At 34.4% G+C, this 26172-nt stretch overlaps 1 protein-coding gene across 1 annotated transcript in view; it reads right to left on the minus strand.

The window, feature by feature from the left end:
• Positions 1-26172, minus strand: part of LOC145670239 (cytochrome P450 4C1-like) — a 231101-nt gene that overhangs the window by 49483 nt on the left and 155446 nt on the right. Inside the window, exons 4-5 of the mRNA XM_081738635.1 lie at positions 16599-16689; positions 3655-3840 (exon numbers count right to left, since the gene is read on the minus strand). Of these exons, the coding sequence (XP_081594761.1) occupies positions 3655-3840; positions 16599-16689 (277 nt within the window). The remainder of the gene's footprint in view (positions 1-3654; positions 3841-16598; positions 16690-26172) is intronic.

Consider the following 26172-nt stretch of genomic DNA (forward strand, 5'->3'; position numbering starts at 1 on the left):
ATTTTGTTCAAAAGCTCAATATTTCATACTAAAAAACTAGTTCAAATATGGGACTTTGTACTTGTGTGTATGGAGCTTCACTGCACGTTTTGCGAGATTACTCGAAACTAAACGAAATCAATGTGGCGGATTTTGATACTAGGCGCCTCGTATTTAATGCTGTTTCCATTTAAAACGAATTTGAGTGTAAGGAAGAGAAGTAGGTCACAGGTACGTAGGTACGGCAGGTAAATTGTGTGCGACGGGGATGTTTTTGATCAAGAAATAGTGCACAATTTCTGAAGTATGACAAGGACTATTATCATGATGAGAATGCTACCACTTGCCCATTTGTCCGATTTGTCCGATCATTTATAACGGACGAAGCTTTGTATCCGTTGTAACATAACTGCGTAGATATCCTTATTCACAATTTGACGACTTGGAACAAATTCGTAATTCATGATTCCGAACATGTCAAAAACATAATCAATAGCTTTTTCCTTCCGGAGTCGGACTTGTCTTGCCTTTCTTGGTGATGGGGTTAAGTAAATTTCATTAGGACGACATTACCTTGGTGTCGGGAACGTATCGCATATTATCTGTAACGATACTAGCTGGGAATATATCGTTGACGATTATTTCCTCCAGTTCTTTGTTGATAGTGACACGAGCGTTCTTCTGACCTTGTGTGAGAATTCTCGGCACTTATTTCGCTGATATGTACTGCATCTCCGGGTCGTCGTGTAATGATTAGTGACAGGAACCTATGAAAATGTTTAACTCCCTCCCTCCATTTTCACAGGCAGGCAGTGTATAATCAGATCTCACAAATACACTGACCTGGACTATATTATTATCTTTTCAACTCATGGGCGGGTGATAAAGACGATGATCATCGTCTACGAACATTCTTCTTGCTTGGAAATGTGGAAATGACTAAAAGATCATTGTGCAACTCATTGAGTATCATCGAATAGTACGTACTTCTGATTGTGGGCAAACTCTGCTTTACGTGGGGAACAGTAGATACGACAATGTACAGTGAATTGCTCAGACGGCGATACTGTAAAATGGGCGACCTCTCCGATTATCAAAGAGTGCAAATTGTTGGCTCTCGGTTGTGGTACTAAAGTGATAAAAGTGGAAAATGTCGAGAGAGATTGTATCCAAGGTGATGACGGCGTGCAAAACTCACTGCAAGATCACATCGGTGAAGAGGAACAGCAGTCGAAACAAAACCTCGGTGACAGGTCCCGTCGAGCATTAAAGCGAATTGCCAGTCAGGGCGAGCCATCCTGTGACTGCGTGGTACTAAAGTGGTAAAAGTGGTAAGTGTCGAGAGAGATTGTATTCAAGGTGATGGCGGCGTGCAAAACTCACTGCAAGATCACGTCGGCGAAGAGGAACAGCAGTCGAAACAAAATCTCGGTGACAGGTCCCGTCGAGCATTAAAGCGAATTGCCAGTCAGGGCGAGCCATCCTGTGACTGCGTGGTACTAAAGTGGTAAAAGTGGTAAGTGTCGAGAGAGATTGTATCAAGGTGATGACGGCGTGCAAAACTCACTGCAAGATCACATCGGTGAAGAGGAACAGCAGTCGAAACAAAACCTCGGTGACAGGACCCGTCGAGCATTAAAGCGAATTGCCAGTCAGAGCCATCCTGTGACTGTGGTGCAAGTGACAGAGAAACTTAAACTAGCATTTCCCCATCCCATAGTCCATGTCAACAATCAAAGCGCGCCGCGAGTTACGTAACATCAACATGTAGGGTTGGATTATACAAACGAAATCGCTGCAAAGGGACCTTAACACTTTCGGACGATGCTAATGGTACCGCAAACATGCAACATAGGGCATTGTTGATTGAAAGCTTGTGATATAGTCGGGTGAATTATTGTTCACCGTATTGTAAATCACGGGCCATGTTTGTATATGGCGGGTGCCCAAAGAAGTGTATGTTTCACAGTGTCTCCGCTCAACCGTGAAACATGGCCACGGGACTGTGATGCTGAGGACCACAATATCTTAGTTTTCAATGGATTGTGTGCTGATGCTCACCGGTCGCGTAACTGTCCGTGATTATGTTGCCATTTTAGGAGACGATGTGCATCCTATGGTGTAGATATTTCCAGACTTTGACGCCATATTCAGGACTCTACTTGTTACCATTCACAACCTCTGTAACTTCATTCCACGTCGCATCAGAGCTGTTCTGAAGAAGAGAAGTGGTCCAACGTCATATTAACCTAGTAAGTTGCACTTTTAAGGCGTTTTCATTAATTTGATAAGTATCTGTACAATGCAAATGTATTTTGACAAAATAAAGAACATTTAACTGCAGATGAAGGAGAGATCAATAAAATCAAACCTTATTAAAATCCTTGTTCATTTCAAAGAAAGAAAGATTTTTTCCTCCATACAGATCAATTAGTATGAAATAGATGCTGCAGGTACTCAACAGTCTTATTGTTTGTGTGTCTCTCTGATATTTTAAACATATGATTTATATTCTAATATGATACATATTTGATTTATATTCTTTCTTAATAATCTTTCGTATTACTTGGGTTGAAATCGCTTTAGGTTAAGGTAGTAAATTCACCCACCCCCTACCCTAAAGTGAAGAAACGTCTTTTGGTAACTTTTACGTGTCCTCCACATTACTAATATGGTAATGTTTACCGTCCTTACCGTACTAGGACCATACGTTCTGAACAAGGATCGCAATTATCCCCTTTACACAACAGTTCATGCCCACAATCACTGGAGTTATCCTAGGGCTTAGGATCGACTGACTTGTGTGCAATCGCTGTTCACACGAAACCCCTCTCCACATCAGTCCTCCAGAGTCTCACTGGAGTAGGTATAGTATTTGTTACTACCACTAAGATCTACACCGACGGCGGTTCCAGGGAATCTCACGCCCAGGATCTTCTGCTACTTGTTACTGTTTCATTCGGTGCGATATGCAGCCTTCATTTCAGCAAAACAACGTCAACTTGTGAAGGGTTTAAACCTGAACAACATAGTACACACTCTACGCGCCAACATGTAGCTGAAAGCCGCCAAGGATCTGTTCAGCAAGTTCACCATTCTCCTGAAATTCTTCTCTGAACTATTACCATTAAGTCAAGAAATGTTTTCAGCACTTCATTGTTAGCATCACCTCATCTTTCGTCCTATTCTCATTTATTAATCGCAATAAATAAATAAATTTTAAAAAATCCTGATAACCAATTCTAATAATATTTTTACTACACCTAATTGATGTTACAGGCCCACGAGAAGGCCTCACCTTCTGTAGCCCGCCCATTTATTAATAAGAATGAAGGTGCAGTTTAAAAAAATACCTTCAACGCACTTTTTAATCTGGTAACATGTTTAGGAAAGCTCTCACAAATAGGATAAACATGTCGAAGGATGTTTTCGAATACCTAGTGAATATTCCAATATTTCTTTAAGAATACGTGTATACTAATTGCATTTAATATAAGTATATATATATATATATATATATATATATATATATATATATATATATATATATATATATATATATATACCAATTGCTGCGAGCACTTCTGCTCCAAATACAGTGGTTTCTTAATATGATACTATCATTTAAGAAATGTATAAAGGATTTACTTTTTTAAAAATAATAATAATACTTACCGCATATTATATCGAGAGCAGCAATGTTGGTATAAGGACAGATATCAAATGCCTCTTGCCCAACTTTGTCCTTCAATTTGTCAATTAGTAACTTGCTTTGCCTGAGAAATACTGGCATATAATTCTCCAAAATGTTGTAACTCATAGTAGGGTTGATCAATTTCCGATGACTGTTCCATTTAACACCTAGAGGAATATACGTGAACATAAAACATATTATTTTTTTAAATCAAGTAATAGTGTTTTCCTCACATAGTTAACGAAATTCATTGCTATGATCTATTACAAGAAATATGTTCCATTGTTATACATTTATTTATTTGTGTAAAGCTCGTCTCGGCTACTTTAGTGTAATGTTCGAGTTGAGTGATGATAATTAATCAAGAGATAATTACTAGAGGATAGGTTAGAGTTCTAATACAGTATTTTAATAATGGAATCTAGCAATCTAGGTATAGGAAGACGTACACCGAGACGTACGTTCTCCGGACAGCGGTATATTGTACAGTAAGGGACAACTCTGTGTGGTCTTTGGCCGTAAATTTCCATATGGATGTACCATCCAGAAGTGTTCCTTATTGTACAACCTATACAGTATCCTTATGTTTACCACAGAAATCAGTACAAAGCATACGTTATCCATATCCTACATATGTACTGGCCTTAGATGTTACATCATACCGTTCCAGGATGTCTGACATCTAACAGTCTTCTGTATATTATGTACGTATACGTGTGTTACATACGTCCATCTGTATGTGAGATCCTGACCGCCTATATACAATTCTTTCGTTCGTAGGGAAAGTATGAGGAACACTTACACGGAAAGTACATACTTTTCAGTTCAACGTTTGTTGTACGTTAAATCCAAAAACTTCATAATTTACACGTGTAACCTACGTTTTTACGTATACTAAATAAGTTTTTTTCTCGGTGTAGCCGTTCTTCGGTATTACTAACTTATTTTCTCCTTGGTTGTGGTATGCTCGAATAATCATATACTCATAGCAATGTCCGGGATCTGCTTAGTTGTAGTTCAAAGTTCAAATAAATGAGAGAGAGTCATTTCAAAGTTTGAGCCATTTCGATCACCTGTAGTGCGACATCTTCAAATTTGAATTTTAACTAGAACAGAACTTTGTCCAAATTGTGTCTATTTTTGACCAACCAAGAAAAAAATTTGTACCATTCAAGTTAACAAAGGAAGGACATTTCAAAATTTGGCCACTTTGATCACCTGCATTGTAATATCTTCAAATTTGAATTTTAACTAGATCAGAATTTTGTCCAATTTGTGTCCGTTTTTGTCCAACCACAAAAACTTTGTAGCATTCAAATAAACAACAGAGGGTCATTTCAAAATTTGGCCTCTTCGATCACCTGTAGTGCGATATCTTCAAATTCGAATATTAACTAGCTCAGAATTTTGTCCAATTCTTGTACATTTTTGTACCACCAAGAAAAAGCTGTACCATTGAAATCAAAAGAGGATGGCCATTTCAAAGTTTGGCCACTTCAATCACTTGTAGTGCAACACCTTCAAATTCAAATTTTAACTAACTCAGAATTTTGTCCCGTTTTGTACAGCCAAGAAAAAAATTTGTACCATTCAAATAAACGAGGGAGGGTCATTTCAAAATTTGGTCACTTCGATCACCTGTAGTGCGACATCTCCAAATTCGAATTTTAACTAGCTCACAATTTTGTCCAATTTTTGTCCATTTTTGTTCAAACAAGAAAAAGTTTTGTACCATTCAAATAAACGAGGAAGGCTCACTTCAAAATTTGGGCCAATTTGATCACCTATAGTGAGATCTGTAAATTTGAATTTTAACTAGCTCACAATTTTGTCCAATTTTTGTACGTTTTTGTTCAACCAAGAAAAAAAATTGTACCATTCAACTAAACGAAAGAGGATCATTTCAAAAATATTTCTACTTCGATCACCTGTAGTACGTGATCTTCAAATTCGAAATTTATCAAGTTCAAAATTTTGTAGGTTCGAGCCACGAAGAAATAAAATGGCACCATTCAAATAAATGAAGGATGGCCATTTCAAAACTTGGACGGTCCATTTAGTTTTAGTGCGACATCTTCAGATTTGAATTTTAACCCCTTACCGCATGCCGTGCCAGATATGACACATACCCTTTTTTCACTTTAGCTTTTTTGTGATTTATCAAATCCATCAAATGACTGTTTTGTCTGCTGTGTGAGATATTGATGTGTATGGGTAAGAGATTTTGGTGTCATCTGGCATGTTCTTTGTGAGTTGTAAGTGTGTCATATATGACACTTACTTATTTCTCGTCGGAATTAAGTGAAAAATTCAAGTTTTAATTCATTTTTCAAGTTCCCATATGAGGATTTCCAATACTGATTATTTTTTTCGCTAAAAGAAACAAATCATGCAGAATGGGGTTAATTCAAATATTTTTCTTGGTTGGATAAAAATGGACAAAAATTGAAAAAAAATCTTAGCTAGTTAAAAATCAAATTTGAAAATGTCGCATTGCAGGTGATCAAACTGACCAAATTTTGAAATGGTCCTCCCTCGTTTAGTTGAATGGTACAATTTTTTTTCTTGGAAGAAGAAAAATTGACAAAATTCTGAGCTAGTTAAAATTCGAAGTTGATGATATTGCACTACAGGTGATGGAAGTAGACAAAATTTTAAAAGGGATTTCCCTTGTTTATGTAAATGGTACAATTTTTTTCTTGGTTGGACAAAAATTGGACAAAAATGGACAAAAATGGGACAAAATTTAGAGCTAGTTAAAATTCAAATTTGAAGATGTCACACTACAACTAAATGGACCCTAATGTCTGCTATCCTGGAATTTATTTTTAAAAAATTGATTTATTTATTATGTTTAATTATTTTTAATACTGAAGGTACAATGGTTGTAGATTTCTGTATTTTAGACAGTTTGATTGTTAATAATGATCTTTATGAAATATTGAATTTATTAATCGATTTGTGAACTATTTGTTTAGGTTTCTTATGAATTTCATCAAAATAGGAGAAGTTTATTTGCTTGATGTAGGTCACTTTTGTTTCGTAGAGTTTCTATTTCTTACTCATACTTTTTTGTCTATATATTTCTCAGGGTAAATAGAAGAACATAATGTGGTAGATTAAGTAGTCATTAATTGTGATATTATAATTGCACGGACTACTTATATGTAATATATATAGTATAACAAAAATTTGTGACAATATTTTGTGAATAGTTTCCTCATATCAAAATAAGAAAAGAAGGTCATATGGACTTGTGGTTCGAAGCGCATCCTTTCTAGTTATAGAGTGGCGAAAACGTGAAAAAATAAACTTTCGAGGTCCATAGTTCCACTACTATAGGACAGATCGTAGTTGGGTCAAGACATCACTGAGGAACTAGTATAGTGCATTTTTATAATTTTTTCAGGAGAAACGAAAAATAGTATTCTGGTTAGATTTTTCGCTTTATAAAAGTGATGTTATAAGTAATATTTGATGTTGCACGTAACTTGATACCTTATCAAGTAATAATAAATTAGAGAATCTAAAAGAGTCTAAAAGCTGCACCAGATAGTACTATTATCTCGAAAGGGCCGAAAATGTCACATAGCAGGTTTTGAATTGCCGACGACGATATGAACTATCCAAATTTCCTTCTTTCAGAACCTCCGGTACTTGCACAATCACTTTTAGAGAGGTTGTTTAGGAGTGCTTGATCACTCTCCACCTACCCCTAAAAGTTGGTGTGTAAGTAGTGGAGCATTCTTAAACATAGTTTATTTGGATAGTTCACATACCAGTTCCTCAGTAATGTCTTGACTCGACTACGATCGGTCCTACAGTAGTGGAGCTATGAACTTATATAACGTTCACTTATTTCACGTTTTCGGCACCCTACACTGAGAAAATTCCGTTCTCCGGACAGCGGTATATTGTACAAATATACGGAATCCTCTTGCTAGCTACAGAAATCAGTATGGAGCATACGTTATCCATATGCTACATATGCACTACCCTTAGATGTTACATCATGCCATTGCAGGATGTCCGACATCTAACAGTGTTCCGTATATCACATGCATATACTTATGTTACATTTCTCAGCTATATGTTATATACGTCCATTTGTATGTGAGATCCTGATTCTCAATTTTCACACACTCATAAATTGGACAGGAACCCCGTTCATTTATCATTCGTCACCATTAGCCTAGAAGATATAACTGATACTTTAAAAACTTCTTTTCATTTAAATTCTTCTACCGAGAGTTTATTCTGTACTGAGACAAAATAGATCAATCATACATGTGTATCTCTGTTTCCTTCGAATTCTAAGTGTTCTTCTAATTTGAACGATGTATTATTATTTTTGATTGTTGAAATCTTGTACTTGTTTGTTGTTCATTTCCCTCATTTAACGTTTGATAAAATACCCGAAGGAATACTCCAGTTCCTTTCGGAGTTACCCTTACACCGCCACTGCATTAGATCCGATTGTATACTAATGGAATCTATGACTAAAAATAACGAACATTCCCTTTTGCCCGATTTCAATCCGTCATTTTGTTCTCGAGTACCGGCATGGCTGTTCTTGCACTTTTCCGAAAATTTTCGTGTGGTCATAGCTTCGAGGCATTTCTACACCCAGGTTGGTCTATATTTTTCGTTTTACGTCGGGGACAGGAATCACCTCCCGACGTTTACTACATTATTTAAATGGTGTCTTCCCACTTGCGACAGTCCTATAAGCGACAGGAACTGTTAACTGTCCTATGAGCGACCGATTCGATCTATTAAGTGCCCTATGAGTCACCGATTCGTTCATACTAAGATAATGGAAGAAGATAAGGTTCTCTCTTCTTTAACTTGTTTTATGCTAATGTGATTTAGAACCTAACAAAACATGCTATGAAAAATTTCGCTCTACCTGAATTTAATACGTGAAAATGCTCTCATTATATTAACGATCTTTTATTCGTTTTTCCTAATATTATCTATATTTTTGAATTAATTTATATGAATACATTGACTCTATCAAGGGGAAAACTAACTAAATATTTAGAGAGCTCCGCCTTTGTCTATGATTCTAATATAATTAAAAATGGCGTGTTAAAATGATACGGAGTATAAGTTTAAATTGAATATGTTTATGGCATAAGAAAGAAATCAGAAAGAGGTATGGGCGCCCGAAGAAAATTTTCTAGGGAGGGGCATCTTCATGGTTGCTGTATCATGTCTGGTATATCTGGTATTTAATTTAATATGCATGGTTTGCTATATTACGTATACATTTTTGTGAGCCAGGGAGGCGACCCCTGCCTTCCCATCGGGTGCCCATGGAAAAAAGGTGTTCACCATTTGAGGATATCAAAGAAATCTAAAAACACAGTGTATTCGAAGAAATTATTACACAAGTTACAAATCTCTCGCAGGACTTAACAGTACGTCTAGTTATAAGAGATTATTTCAGATTGCTTCACGACAAGCTTTTATGTATAAGTCAAAACAAGGGAGGAAGGCAAATTAAGCAATTAGTTTACGTTTTAGTAGCTTACAATAGGGGGGACGGTAATTTAAAGAGTTTGTGTACCTTTTGGATTGTTTTACCTTTAGAAATATATAAATACTTTTCATGGAAATATTCCTGTTGTCTCGTTAAGTTATTTGATATGTGTGTGTCAAATCTAACTCAAAATTAAAATAAGTTTTATTTGCACTCACAGTAGAGGAAAAATATATTTGACGAACAGTATCACTGGCACGTATATATTTCATACCAAGGTTGTTCGGGCGCTAATAACGCCAGAGGCAAACATATTTTACGAGATGGAATCATATCATCTTCCATCATCTCAATGTAAATGAATCGGTCGCTCAAAGGACAGATAACAGTTCCTGTCGCTAATAGGACTGTCGCTTCTGGGACTAATTCTATTTAAATTACACCACACACACACACACACACACACACACATATATATATATATATATATATATATATATATATATATATATATATATATATATATATACGTATTCACGTTTGTATGGGTTCCCTTTTGGTAGACTTGTTGTCCAACGCCCTCGTTAGTATCCCAGCACGGGTCTGTCTTCACAGATACGTATATATGATTAAGAAATTTCTGCCGATTTAGTGTATGCAAGACAACAAATGGTCTTTTACAAGCTCCATTTAATTATTAGATCTCACCAGGAGAGATTTTGATTTAGTATGACTCTAAAATTTTTGACAATATTGGAAAATATTACATTTTGGAGCTGATAGGTTCTAATAAAATAGTGAATTCTTGGGGAGACAATTAAAATGCACTGGGATTTTGTAGACCAGTCGTTGCTTTTTTTAAAAATCGTTATTTATTTTCTCAATCGTATTATTAATACATTGTAGGAGAAAATTAGCATATAACTGATAAGCGTCCGCGTAAATATGGTATCACGGGCGTCGTTAGCGGGGGGAGGGGGACACGTCCCCCCAGATTTTAGTGAAATATATTTAAATAAACCATACTACTTTGTGTATATAACTTTTGTTGGAAAGAGAACTTTGATTTTTATTCATCCGACCCTCCACCCACCCCCGATTTATAAAGCTAACGATGCCAATGGTATGTATGCATAATACGTCAGAATTTTAGGGAGATCATTAATGTAAAGGGCGAACAGAAGAGGATCTAGTACGCTACCTAGCAGCAGTCCACCGTAAATACAATGTCATGTCGATTCATGATCCTCATTGAACACTTTGTTTACGTTGATGAAGGTAAGAGTGAAACCATTTAATCCGATACAGAAAAATTAAAATAGTGATAATTCCTGAAGCAATATGTCTGAATCAATTGTTTGAAGTGCCTTTAGTCAAGTAGAGTAAGGGCTGTTACTTGTTTGCCATCAATAGCCGATCTTAATGCAAATTTAGTGCTGAAAGAAAATGTATCTTTCTTAAGAGCTTTAATTTATAAAAATTACGCAACAAATAATGATTGTGTTAATACAACTCAATATTAACAGAGGTTAGTGATTCTAGCACGAATATCACTTTAACGCATTATTTCAACACCAAGGCTCTTGTTTTGTTTCATTGTGGTTTTAGATTACTAACGACACAAGTTATTATATAAAATGTGGACTGTAATTACTTTAAATAGAGTTATACTATTGCTTCAATTATGCGTACATAAAAACAATTCAGTGTCACCACAAGTCCAACCATGACTTTGCACACCATCATCGAAACCTCTTTTTACCTCTTTTTAATGTTACCAGATGCTATGTTGAAATAGAACTAACTCAAACAAAAAAAGTTATTAAATTACATAAAACCCAACATGTCCCGGGTCTTGAAGTCTTCGGTTCAATATATACACATTTTGTAGATTATAATTACAATACAATTTATGATTCATTCAATTGCACAAAAGACAAGACCGACACTTTTACAATAATCTCGTACATTCTCCTGTGTACATTTACCATACATACCAAGTACATAAGCACTCATATAAACCTTTGTGATTTTACCTAATTTCCACTGCTGCGGTGGCAGATTATTATCCTTCAGCAAAACCATGCTACCAACCTTGAAATTTTCTTCTTGAAACAACCATTTAGGCCTCTGCTGTAACCTAGACAAATATTCCAATCACCACCATTTCCAGAATGTTTGAAATAAACAAACTTTGATCAAGTTTCCGCCTTTTTAGTTATCAAACTCATTCTACCTACGTATAATCTTCACTAGGTACAGCTAATAATGTTTACTAAACCAGAAAATGGCCTGATGTCAATATGTGTAAATCATTAGGATCACTAGACAATGAAGTCAAAGGCCTAGAATGCAAACATGCCTCAATTGGAGTTAACACTGTACATAACTCCTCAAATGTTAGTTCTACAGTACCAACAATAAGTTTTATGTGATGCTTTACTGATTTCACACTTGCTTCCCAGAGTCCACCACAATGACTAGCTGCAGGACGATTGAAATGCCATTCAATACCTTGACTGCTAACAAATTCTGGTAATTTTTCCTTATGTTGCACATCTAACATAAATTTCAATAATTCTTTTAGTTCTACATTCCCAGCATCTTTACTGCATCACTTTCAAATGTCAAGGAAACCTTTCTCTCATCCCTTTCTTCTGACATTGAATCAAGTAAATTACTTCCTTACTGTAAGAAACCCCTTAGCTTAACTCAAAGCCACCTTTTTCAACAATTCAATTAATTGTTCTTTTAACTCAATAGCCTGTGTAATACTGTCAGTTCCAAACAGCACATCATCTACAAAGAAATCTCATAATACTACAGTCGAAGCAAGCGGAAATTTGTGATCTTTTCGCCAATTGTAAACATTTTGTTGCCAGATATGGCGCACACGATGTATTATATGTTACAGTTAACAATCTATACTCCTGTATTTTTCGTTTGTAGAACTACACCTGACAATACGTTGGAAATTAACGTATCGTCACACAAATTTGTCTATACATTTATCTATCTGCGCTTAATGCTACTTGATGACCCTGAAATCTAATGAGTAGTGGAATTATATCTCCTTGCAACTTTGGACGTACTAAGAGTATATTATTTAACAATATGCCTATAGTGACGGTCGTAGCGTTAGCATCGAAAACAGCTCTGATTTTTTATTATCTTTAAACAGCATGATGAGGCAGATAAATTTTAGTAGGATCTGGACTATTACAATTATCTACAAGTTCCATATGACATAATTCTAAATATTTATACATTTATTCCATATACTTCTACTGCAACATATCATTTCTTACAGAACTCTTTTCATTCGACTGCTAACAATTAATAGTTATTTTCTTTGAAATGTCTAACTGACCTTTATTCTCTGCAAATGGTAGTTTTACTATGTATCTACCTTCTGAATTTCAATAATATGTTTAATCAAATTGCATGTCGCATGCTTTTTCATCTTCTGTTAAATGATAATGAGAAGGAACGTTCTAGATTATTAGATACAAAATGACACCTCACTTTCTTGTCATAATTGCATTCCGTGATTAACGATCTACACATAATGTACCTTAATTTTGTTTCAATTATAATGGGTTAACCTTCTTTCCCTACTTTTTTGTCAACTTCAATTAATAAAAGAAATATGTCCGAACCCAAAAAGATATCAACTTGTGTACTTACAGTGGAAATTATGATCAGCTTTTTTTTTTTTTTTAAAAAAAACTTTTATATGTGACCATTAGTTCACGTTTGTCAATGACATCTTAGGCAAATTCCCACTGATTTTTCGAGTTACAGTAGCACTAGTACTAAGCACATCAGCTGATTCATTTGCTCGAAACTGAATTTCAAGATTAACAACTGAATGGACTCGTGAGACATGTGTGTTGGTTATGCCAGAAATATCAACATCGCATTTTTCTTTTCGTATGCCTAATCTTTGACAATAATTTTCAGTTATTAAGCTACATTCACTGGCTGACTCTATTAAAGCACGATATATATTTGAAAGCCATAGTTTTTATTTATTTTTACTTTTACCAACGCAGTAGGAAACAACATTTGCGTAGGATGAATTTTATGCATGTAATAGAATTTCACTTCAGTTGTGCTTTGTCCGTGCGCTGCTTTCTTCTCGAAGTGCAATAACTCATTATTAGAGTCCAGATTTCCATGCGCAAATAAACTCCGAGATATACATGCAAATATGCACGAAAAATATTAAAAAATATGCACTGAAATATATTTTAAAAATTTAACATATGCACTGAAATATACACTAAGAAAACAAAATTTCAATTCCTTATGAAAATATCGTATCTTAATGACCTGTGTTGCAATGAACTATGAACGTCTTCTTTAGGTTTTCTTCTATAAACTCTCTGCATTTACCACTGAAGATGTATTGTAGATTGAATAGTTTCTTTATACATCAGCAGAAGTCACTGGTGCATGTGAAAAACACCAAATTTCTTCCTTGTTAGGTCCTCTTTCAATTCCGTGTTCACTATTAAGTATATTTGCAATGTCACAGATTGTTTTGTGTCCGAGATTTTTGCCTAATACTCGTCAAAGTTCATCTGACGCTATTTTCGCAACTCCATGAGTTTCACTGGACAAAGTTTGCAATAAATCGCCCAAAAATGAGACTGAATGCTGCAAAGGGAAATGCCTGATAATTGGATTGAAATTGCCTGATAATTTCAGATATTCTCGGGAAGAGGTTGTGCCTATATGTACGTAATTTTGTTCTCAATGTCACTTGTAGAGAAACATTTTTGTGACACTTAAATAGCGGCTGTATCATCAAGATTTAGTGAATCTACAACTGTGTTCACTTGATTCAAGTTATCTGCATAATACGACACAGCTTCCAGCCACAAGCCCACAGGGTAAGAACTGGTTGCAGAGGTAACGGAACATTTTTCGCAACTTCGTGAACGTACGCGCGATGGAGCTTTCACAAATATTTTCTTTACATTTGATACAAACGTGTCTACTTCCGGATATTGGCAACTGATTGTTTCTGCTATGTGATGAAGTGTACAAGACAAGTCAGGTAGATTAATTTAAGATACAATACTTTCAAACCAGATGCTGCTTTGACAATGCACGGGGTCGCGTCAGTAACAAAGAGTAGTAACACATTGTCATACTAAATGAAATCTGGCCGCAACGAAGTTAAGAATCATTAAACATTTTGGCAATTGAGGAAATATTCACTTTCTCTAACACCTCGGTATCCAGTAAGTAATGTTTACTATTCGCCTTCATTGCGCCAACAGCAGCACTGCAAACAACGTCCTGCCGCGTCAGTTGTCTCTTCGATAGACACCCATATTTTTTCGTGCTTCATCACTTCTCAAATTTCTCACATGACTTCATTAAAACACACAGGCACATTTTTTTTTTTTTTTTTTTTTTTTTTTTACGTAATGTCGATTCCTCAGGCACCTTTTACTTGTGTATTTTTCAAGGAATCCTCGTAGATTTCCATTGCTCGGTTGAGTAACTTGAAATTTATTTTTTGCCGGAACACTTTTTTTTCGCACCCTACACAGAATAAAACTGAACCATCTCCTGTGAAGACACTATTTCCAAATTCTTGTACATATTTGCGCAACAGGGCTGCCTTATTTGCTTTTTTAAGTGGCATGTTTAAGAGAACACATACATACACACCAGGGTTTCCAGCTCTGAAAAATAAAAAAAGCCGGCACCCCCTCAAAATCTGCTATGATATAGGTCTAAGTGTGAAGTATCTCTGTTTTGGATCTATCCATGGGAAGAAAATGTACTATCGTGAACAAAAGTGCATTAGCACCTGTATTCTGCATATCCTTAGTACATTCACTAATAAGCTTAATAGATACATTTTTCTATAAATGAGAAACTGAAATCGGCGTTGATCATTTTATTGCATTTACCAGTAACTGCCACTTCTTTAAAATTATAGAAACAGATTAATCCTTACGTAACAATTTTGTGTTTGGAAAATGAAATTTGTTCTTTAAACTTATACTTCAACTACAGGAAATTGCTTTAAGAAGTCCTTTTTCACTCTCAATAGATGTGTAAAATTCCTTACAAGTTAATTTGAAATTTTCCCTGATACAGCCCTGTCCTCTCTTTAAATTTATCTAAACAGATGATGGTGAAAGATGATAGTTTGGATTTACACAATGAAAGTTATTTCTTAAATCTATATTTCGAACTAGATGAAACTGCTTCGAACTAGATACAAATTTGAAAAAAAAAAAAAAAAAAAAACGGTCATAAAGGGACTGGTAAGAAGTTTGTCCGGTCACCGGCTTTAATAAAAATAACAGCAATATTTCCGGCCAGTTGGCAACCCTAATACACACAAAACCGGAATTGAACTACGAAGATATAGAATCAAATGGGACAAACCCGTCCAAGCAGCTGGCAAGAACGGGATAATCCCGTGCAGTGTTACCAGCAATCGAAAGTGAATTTACCTAGGATTGTACTGCAACACACTGAACGGTTTCCTTTTTTCTTTTCTTTTCTTTCTTTTTCTTTTTTTTTTTTTTTCAAAAAACAAATTTTATTCTACATCTGCGTTTACAAAGTGATTAAGTTCACTTTAAATATAGCCTACTTTCTTGTGATATACTCTGAAATATGCTAGTATGCAGGAATAAAATTCGGAAATATGCAGTATCCTGAGAGGTTTACGAAATATGCATGTGCATCGAAATTCACTCAAAATATATACTTTTATACGTTATCATATGCGTTTCAAACGAATCCTTACAAGTTCGTTGGAAAGAAAAATACTTTTCATACGTTTCTGCGCGTTAATATAAACTTGCATTTTACATATAAATCCGCTCTGTACTCATTATATTTGTTATGACACACTTTGCACTTTGACCTGCTACCACATTCCCCCTTTTTGTGCTGATTAAAATTAGAATTTCTGTCATTAAAATTTCAAAGTACTTATTTTTTTTTAAATCAGTATTCTTATCCGAGGGCCTGGAATATATTTTCACTCACCTTAGCCTAAGATAAAAATAAAAATGTGGAACATACCTAAAGCACAGTTTGGTCTTTATTCAATGCTCCTGAGAAATTTCTTAATAAGGCTATGCCTAATATGTGAGGTTGGAAGAAGAACTCTATCGAGATTTGCGAAACTATTTCTTATGACATTCTTTTCACCAGGATTCAAAATAAGTCGGGTGAACAATTCTATTCTTATTCGGGCTTTGGAACTAGCCCAGCTACCTCACTCGGGTAGTTAAACATGTTATTCTATAAAACACTGTACACGTGATTGAATAAAATGATAACATATTTGTAACCAATTATGCGTACAAAAATAATTAGAATAATCTATTTCGTCTATCGGAGACTAGTGTTAATTTAATTATTCTCTTAAAGTAAATAAAAGAAATATATTGGTACCTGGACTAGTGAGAAGACCATCTCCTAGAAATGGATGCATTGTGTTGTACATTAAACTTTTGTCTAAGTAGCCATTATTCCCGAGCAACTCCTGAAAACGAAAATAAAAATTCATTAGTTATTGAATTACTGTTGGGTCGATACATAAGTTCATGTGGTTTTTCTTTTGGGTTGGCAACAATGCGGCGTGAAGCGATTGTTAATCGTTATTCCGTTGTTTTACCGTAGTTTGGAGTTTGTATGTTGTGAAACACAGGTTTTCTTGATTGTGAACGTATTATTGTGCATATTTCAGACAAATTAATATGGAATGTCAAGTCACATTTTACTCTTCGAGTTTAACCGAGGAACCAGTGCAGCAGAATAATTTGTGCAGTGTACGGGAACGAAGCAATTGCTGAAAGAACAACACAGAAAAGCTTCTCTTGACCAATGGCTAACAGATTTCTTCCAGTCAAAACCAAACAGTTCTACAGGCGAGGCATTGAACTGCTACCTGAACGTTGGCAGAAGGTCACAGATAGTGGAGGTGAATACATCACTTAGTAATTGTGAGTTAATGTGAGTTACAGTAAAATGTATGCAATGTATTGTTACAAACGTAGAATATGTTAATGTTATGTCTATGTTTTTTTTTTTGTGTTTGAATTAACAGAACAGTAGAATAAAAATAAAATAATATAACCGCACGAACTTATGCGTCGACACAAAATAACTCATGCACACTTAGAAAATGTTAATTAAATTTAACATCTAAATTTAACAAGATTCTCTGGCATAGTTTATTCTACACATGAACGACCATTCTGAAAGAAATTACCAGTGACATTTACTTACACGAATTCATTAATTTACATACTGTAAACATTTCGTAGGAGATTTAAAAATAATTTAAAATTGTGACAAGTACTACAATAGTATCATCGCATATTATTATCGGATTTTTTATAGTTTCAATATCGTTGTTTCTTATTGTTGCTTATTGATACCGTTTAATTCAAATAGTTTTAGGGGACACTGTTATTAGATTCTCACTAAGTTTCATTTTATATACTTTTGTGGTCCTTGTTTCTTATTGTTGCTTATTGATACTGTTTAATTCAAATAATTGTTAGGGACACTGTTATCAGATTCCCGCTAAGTTTCATTTTATTTATTTTTGTCGTTGTTTCATATTGTTGCTTATTGTTACCGATTAATTCAAATAATTGTTAGGGGACACTGTTATCAGATTCCCACTAAGTTTCATTTTATATACTTTTGTGGTACTTGTTTCTTATTGTTGCTAATTGACACCGTTTAATTCAAATAATTGTTAGGGGACACTGTTATCAGATTCCCACTAAGTTTCATTTTATATACTTTGTGGTCCTTGTTTCTTATTGTTGCTTATTGATACCGTTTAATTCAAATAATTGTTAGGGGACACTGTTAGCAGATTCCCACTAAGTTTCATTTTATATACTTTTGTGGTCCTTGTTTCTTATTGTTGCTTATTGATACCGTTTAATTCAAATAATTGTTAGGGGACACTGTTATCAGATTCCCGTAAGTTTCATTTATTTATTTTTGTTGTCGTTGTTTCATATTGTTGCTTATTGTTACCGATTAATTCAAATAATTGTTAGGGGACACTGTTATCAGATTCCCGTAAGTTTCATTTTATTTATTTTTGTTGTTGTTTCATATTGTTGCTTATTGTTACCGATTAATTCAAATAATTGTTAGGGGACACTGTTATCAGATTCCCACTAAGTTTCATTTTATATACTTTTGTGGTCCTTGTTTCTTATTGTTGCTTATTGATACCGTTTAATTCAAATAATTGTTAGGGGACACTGTTAGCAGATTCCCACTAAGTTTCATTTTATATACTTTTGTGGTCCTTGTTTCTTATTGTTGCTTATTGATACCGTTTAATTCAAATAATTGTTAGGGGACACTGTTATCAGATTCCCGTAAGTTTCATTTTATTTATTTTTGTTGTCGTTGTTTCATATTGTTGCTTATTGTTACCGATTAATTCAAATAATTGTTAGGGGACACTGTTATCAGATTCCGCTAAGTTTCATTTTATTTATTTTTGTTGTCGTTGTTTCATATTGTTGCTTATATTACCGATTAATTCAAATAATTGTTAGGGGACACTGTTATCAGATTCCCACTAAGTTTCATTTTATATACTTTTGTGGTACTTGTTTCTTATTGTTGCTAATTGACACCGTTTAATTCAAATAATTGTTAGGGACACTGTTATCAGATTCCCACTAAGTTTCATTTTATTTATTTTTGTTGTTGTTTCATATTGTTGCTTATTGTTACCGATTAATTCAAATAATTGTTAGGGGACACTGTTATCAGATTCCCGCTAAGTTTCATTTTATTTATTTTTGTTGTCGTTGTTTCATATTGTTGCTTATTGTTACCGTTTAATTCAAATAATTGTTAGTATTCGTGTTATAGCTCTTTAACCCTTTTAGGATTTCCACTTTTTGAGGTAAATTTTAGAGTTTCACTCAAACATCTACTGTTTCTTTACTATTTGTCGTAGGATCATGGTTCATAACTTTCAGTATAGAGCATACTTTCCAACGGCACTACTCGTTTGTCCCTATTATACAACAGAAACGGAAAATCGGGAAAAACGGGGAGATTGTTTAAAAAAGTTTTTCGAAATGTTGTGCCCTCTTCCCCGGGAACGGGTTCACGTAGAGATCTGTTTTTTTTAAAAAAGAACTACGTTATTATGTACATAATACGTGTGCAAAATTTCAATCTTGTATCTTGAAAACTGAGGTCGAGAGAGATCCTTAAAAGTCTGAAGGTGACGCATTTTTTCATATGTATACATATAAAAATACTTCAAAAATGTACTGCATCATTACTATTTAACCTAAAGTCATGGTTTAAACGCCAGTTTCTTCAGTATAACGATCTCTTTCCAACGGTACCACTCACGTGAACCGGAAAATTCGAAAAAAAAAAAAACGGAAATTTGTATTTGAAAACCTTGCCCCTCTGGCCTGGGCTTGGGTTGACGTATGGATCTGATTTTTTTTTCTAAAAATATGTTATGTACATAATATGCGTGCAAAATTTCAATCTTGTTTCTTGAAAACAAATTGCGAAAATTGTTGAAAGCCTTAATTTAGGCCCTTTATTATATATATATATATATATATATATATATATATATATATAGATAGATAGATAGATAGATAGATAGATAGATATATAGATATAGATATATAGATATATAGATATATAGATATATATAAATATATAGATAGATAGATAGATAGATAAATAGATATAATGAAAAAATTTTTCGTCTTTACTATTTGGCCTAGAGTCATGGCTCAAACGTCATTTTCTTCAGTATAACGAGCCCTTTCCAATGATGCCACTCACATGTCCGTATCACACACCTAAATCGGAAAAATGTGGAAAAATTGAAATTTTTCTTTAAAAAAAAATCACACCCTCGGAACACTTAAGCCCCTTGGGTCTGTCTCCGGTTTTACTTAGGGATCTCAAAAAAATTGAGAAATATCTAAATGTACACACAATCCGTATGCAAAGTTTCAACCTGATATCTGGAAAATAAAGGTGTGAAATATTTTTAAAATTTACCTTAAGAAAACAAAAAAGTCACGGTCCTCCGTCCCCACTTGGCGACGCCAAGTTGACCATTCGGTTCAAAACTCATCTGGGGTGTTTCTTTCGTCCAGCCTTGACTTGACCAATAAAAAAAACGGCTTAATACCTGTTATAAAACCTAAAACTAGAGGTGAAAGACGATACTATGCCATGGTAACAAAAGTTACCAAAAATCCGAAAAGTGCTGTTTTTTCTTCTAACTTTGGCAACATTGTTCGTGCATTTCTGTCGTTTCATGTTTTCTCAAGTGTGCCTTCGAAAGGCAGCTCCACGAATCATACAAAATTCTTCCGAATCATCACGCGTGAGGCAAAGCACTTGTGAGTGTAGAACCCAGGTTTTACAAGTCCTCGTGGTACTAAGTTACTTTTGACTTTTTAACGTTAGAATATGACAAGCTAGAAAGAACCACAAAACATTTACAATTGCCCCTGTGTGATATCTCTGTGCACTAGTGTCGCGCGTCCCATGTGTTCCATATCAATGTATTGAACTATACGTGCTTCTTTTAAATAAAACCAAACTGTCTTATCTTGCAGTTCTTTGTTTAGATTACGCAATATCTATTACAAAATGCATTTTTTTTGTGTTCATTTCAAAATTTGTAATTAGATGTATAATCTGGAGTATCTCTCAGATCGCATTCCAACTGTCATCAAATTTTCTGTTTTGGCATGAACAGTTGTGATCATTGCCACCCGCAGTGTAGGGCAACAGGGGCAGTTACATCTGGCTATCCATCTCTTTGAAATATGTCAAAATATAATAATTTACTCTTCCATGTTATAGTACTAATTACTAGTATAGTTTATTTACTGCAGTTAATAAGGGCATGTGCATAAATAATTACTGTTTTACAGAGGTTGTTCAGTCTACATTTGGCCAATTTCAACTTACCAAAAAATTTAGAAAAATCCATGGCGCCAGGTCTGTAAGTGCTCGATGTGTTTCCCTTGGTTCAATAACAATAGCCCGACAGCGTAATTTCCATTTAATAGGCTTCTCTGAAGAACTGGGAGGGGAATCTTGTCCCATTCCCTTTGCACAGCTTTCCAAAGTTCTTCCACAGTTGTCACACGCCGTATTCCCAAAACCCGCTTCAGCAATCCAAATCCACAATAGTCCATAGGACTTGCATCTGGAGATTTATTTAAATAATAGGTACCTCATTGAAAGGTATCACCTGTATACCACTGTTTTCTAATTACAGAAACACTAAAGTGGGCGCCATAAAGAGCCGCAACATAGCCTTACCAAAAGCGGCTTAATTTGGGCGGCATTTTGGTCACAGAACGGAAACCCACACACTTGGAAACAAATTTAACACAACACTCACAACAATGGTCCTGTTTTGTGCGTTATTGTCGTCCGCGCGGAAAAACAACTCCGTTCCCAGGAAGCCTCTGCACAACACTGCAGGACGCCACGAGCCAGGTTGGGTGAGTCCATTCTGCCCGGGAGGGGGAAGGAACGAAATCGGCCAAACGTAGGCTGAACAACCTGTGTGTATGATGTATTATATGCACGCGTGCATCAAAGTGTGTGTGTATTCGCAACTATGCTTGCGTGTCGGTTTTTTGCACCCCCTAGAATCGGTCTTTTGCATCTCTTTGGAATTGACCTTTTGTGTATAGGTGGTAAGGATCTTACATATAGATGGACGTTATGTAATATAAGGAAGACTGTTAGGTATCAGACATCTGTAGCGGCATAATGTAACATCTAAGCGGGAAAAAAGGCAGTACGTATATACCATATGAATAAACGTATATACCGTACAGATTTCTGTAGTAACCATATGGATTCCGTGTATTGGGACAATATACCGCTGTACGGATAACTTTTCTCAGAGTACGCTAAAATAGGAGGTCCACAGCAGAATCTTATATCAAATTCGACGTGGTCTTAAACTTTTGACTGGTACTGTAGATAATCGGGTATGGATAGCCACCATTAGTCGCCCTTACCCATGAATATATTAACGGGTGTACTTCTTTAACAAACTCTGCCGAAATAACCATTCTAGCTACTTATTGCAAGAAACAGAATTCAGAAATTCGCTTTCCTTAAGAGTTATTGTGTGGAGTAACGGAAAGACACATAACATTACAATCTCAGGGGAGTGCAACTTCAGTAATACTAGTAACATTAATTAGTAATATAGGTGTCTGGGATCTAGGTCTGCAGCTCAAGATATAAAACTTTAAAAGTTAGGAGATAAATAATAGGGAAGAATTGCTGGGGACATTTAGGGTGACCAGGCGTACAGATTTTCGCAGTACAATACTGTTTTTCAGAGAGCTGTCCTGCATGTTGCAAAGACATCTAAAAAAAAATTAGAAATGTCCTGCGAAATGTCCTAACTTATTTGCAATACTTTAGTGGTTAAATATTTATTCACATTTCGAATCACAGGCACTCTTTCTTCTGAATTATAAACTATTCCATATTTAATTCCACATTCTCAAGTATGTGACATTGTGCAGTTCATTATGTGCCTCTTGTCACAAATGCTCCAAATAACAAGATATTTTCTATAATGAGTATTTTGTGAACTGATGGGAAATCTCAGTTCAAATCTGGAACTCTCAAATACCTAATAATAACCAGAATTCATTATGTGCCTCCTTGTCACAAATGCTCCAAATAACAAGATATTTTCTATAATGAGTATTTTGTGAACTGATGGGAAATCTCAGTTCAAATCTGGAACTCTTAAATACCTAATAATAACCAGAGTTCATTATGTGCCTCCTTGTCACAAATGCTCCAAATGACAAGATATTTTCTATAATGAGTATTTTGTAAACTGATGGGAAATCTCAGTTCAAATCTGGAACTCTCAAATACCTAATAATAACCAGAGTTCATTATGTGCCTCCTTGTCACAAATGCTCCAAATGACAAGATATTTTCTATAATGAGTATTTTGTGAACTGATGGGAAATCTCAGTTCAAATCTGGAACCCTTAAATACCTAATAATAACCAGAGTTCATTATGTGCCTCCTTGTCACAAATGCTCCAAATAACAAGATATTTTCTATAATGAGTATTTTGTGAACTGATGGGAAATCTCAGTTCAAATCTGGAACTCTTAAATACCTAATAATAACCAGAATTCATTATGTGCCTCCTTGTCACAAATGCTCCAAATAACAAGATATTTTCTATAATGAGTATTTTGTAAACTGATGGGAAATCTCAGTTCAAATCTGGAACTCTTAAATACCTAATAATAACCAGAGTTCATTATGTGCCTCCTTGTCACAAATGCTCCAAATAACAAGATATTTTCTATAATGAGTATTTTGTGAACTGATGGGAAATCTCAGTTCAAATCTGAAACTCTTATATACCTAATAATAACCAGAGTTCATTATGTGCCTCCTTGTCACAAATGCTCCAAATAACAAGATATTTTCTATAATGAGTATTTTGTGAACTGATGGGAAATCTCAGTTCAAATCTGAAACTCTTATATACCTAATAATAACCAGAGTTCATTATGTGCCTCCTTGTCACAAATGCTCCAAATGACAAGATATTTTCTATAATGAGTATTTTGTGAACTGATGGGAAATCTCAGTTCAAATCTGAAACTCTTAAATACCTAATAATAACCAAATGTAACTATAATTGTACCTATAGTGAATTCCATGACATGGTTTTGCGAAACAGCAAGTTTCTGAACGCTATACATTCAAACAAAAATGTGTCACCAAGCGCTGTCCTGATGTTTAGTTGGAAAACAGACGTCACATATTAATGAAAATAATTTGTTAGCATTTTTGAAAGTGTTTGGAGTTGTGTTGAATTACTTTAATATTTTTGTTGAGTAATTCTTTTTTAAACAAAAAATAATGATTAATTTAAGGTTAAATGACATAAGGACATGCATATTGCCGACTCAGTAGGTTATATATCAGGCATACTATTTTATTTGTGTCCTACTTTTCGGTTTTTAGAATCTGGTCATCCTAGTGACATTTGACCTAAATGCAGATGACAAATATTATTAAATTATATTATTATTATTATTATTATTATTATTATTATTATTATTATTATTATTATTATTAAGAACCTAATTAGGTATTTGACACATCAGTTAATTTTTGTTCGTTTAAGACTTTACAATTATAGCTCACTTGAGTCAACATGTTTATTTGATTAGAATTGAGATAGTGCTTTTATTTTTCTTTCTTTCTGAAAAGCCTTTATCTATTGAACACATCACTTCGCTAAGTCAAGACTGGGTGTATCTTGGTGTTAATTGTATTAATGACGTACACCCATATTAAGTTATTGTTATAGCTTGTTTGTGTATTAAAATGCATGGCCTTTTACGTCAATCTCCACCTTAATATGGCATTTAGTTCCTGTTGTACACCACTTTTTGTTTCTTGTTAAACAATGTTCACAAGGGTTTCAAGGTCAAAACATTTGTATTATTAGTACTTATTCATGAACATATATCGAGTTATCCATTAAATCTGATTTATTAAAACATGTATGATTCATTTTATTAACTAACGCCTCCTCACTAAGGCATATTTGTAGATGATTTTGCTGTTTTTTTAAAACCACAATAATTAAGTTTTTATCGTGAAGAGGTGTTCCGTGAAAAAACAGTAATTTGAGACCTATTGCAACCGCACCCCGGTTTTGTCATTTTCAAAAAAATATACGCAAAGTTTTGTTTGCGATTTGCAAAATAATAATAATAATAATAATAATAATAATAATAATAATAATAATAATAATAATAATAATAATAATAATAATAATAATAATAATATGTAACTTATTCGAACATTTTCCCGCAATAAACTAAGATGTTGTGAGAAAAATATCTATGTTCAAACTTCAAAAGGAACATTTATTTACGATATGTAAATTAGTTACAAGTACTACATTCAATCTTTGATATTTAATTTTACATGTTACCTTTATACGTGCTGAAAAGGTCAAAATAGAAAGATGAAATCAAAATAATAGTGATTGAAAATTTGAATAAAAGTCAATGTTACATAACCCCGTGTCCAGACATTAACAAAGGACGGGGCAGGCTAGATAATTTGGAAGGGAAGAGATTAACTTGAGTCTTTTTTACATTCATAGTTTCTTAATACACACAAGTTTCCATTATAAGCCAGAGCATTTGATCTGCATTGAAGAATTAGTATATTTTAATGTGATTTTAAACAATGTTTGATACTTGACAGTTCATTACAAAATAAATACGTAATTCTACTAATTGAATATAAAACATGTCTACACGACAAAACCACTTGGAACTTTCATGAAGAAAGGAAATCTTGAAACAGGTAGAATACCACGCTAAATAAAATTGTTCTTCCAGTAAATTCTAGTTGTTGATGTATTTCTACCTCACTTTTTGTTGGTAAAAGAGTGTTTATCTTGTCACGAACCAGAAAGGAATTTCCTGATAGAAATGTTTTCAGGCACGGTACTGAAATAACTTTCTTTGAGATAATCGGTTTCAAATCCGTAACCGAAGTTGGTTTTCTGAGCAAATTGCACTGATTCTACAATTAAAGCCGATATTCACGTGTAAGCGAAATTACAGAGAAAAACAAATCCTTTGGTGACAAAATCAACCTCTCGCTTTTGTATGTGGATTCCCTCAAGTTATAATTCGGAGTTGCAAAATATTGTCTGAACTAACGATGTTTGCAAATTTTGATCATTTAATAGTTGCTCAACATCGTCTGACCTAACGATATTTGTAAATTATGATCATTTAATGGTTCAGTATCGTCTGAGTTAACGATGTTTGCAAATTATGATCATTTCATAGTTGATCAGCATCATCTGAGTTAACGATGTTTGCAAATTATGATCATTTCATAGCTCTCAGCATCATCTGAAATAACGATGTTTGCAAATTA

The sequence above is a fragment of the Thermobia domestica genome, chromosome 14, assembly GCF_964235325.1.
Source record: "Thermobia domestica chromosome 14, izTheDome1.hap1.1, whole genome shotgun sequence".
Taxonomy (NCBI): Eukaryota; Metazoa; Arthropoda; class Insecta; order Zygentoma; family Lepismatidae; genus Thermobia; species Thermobia domestica.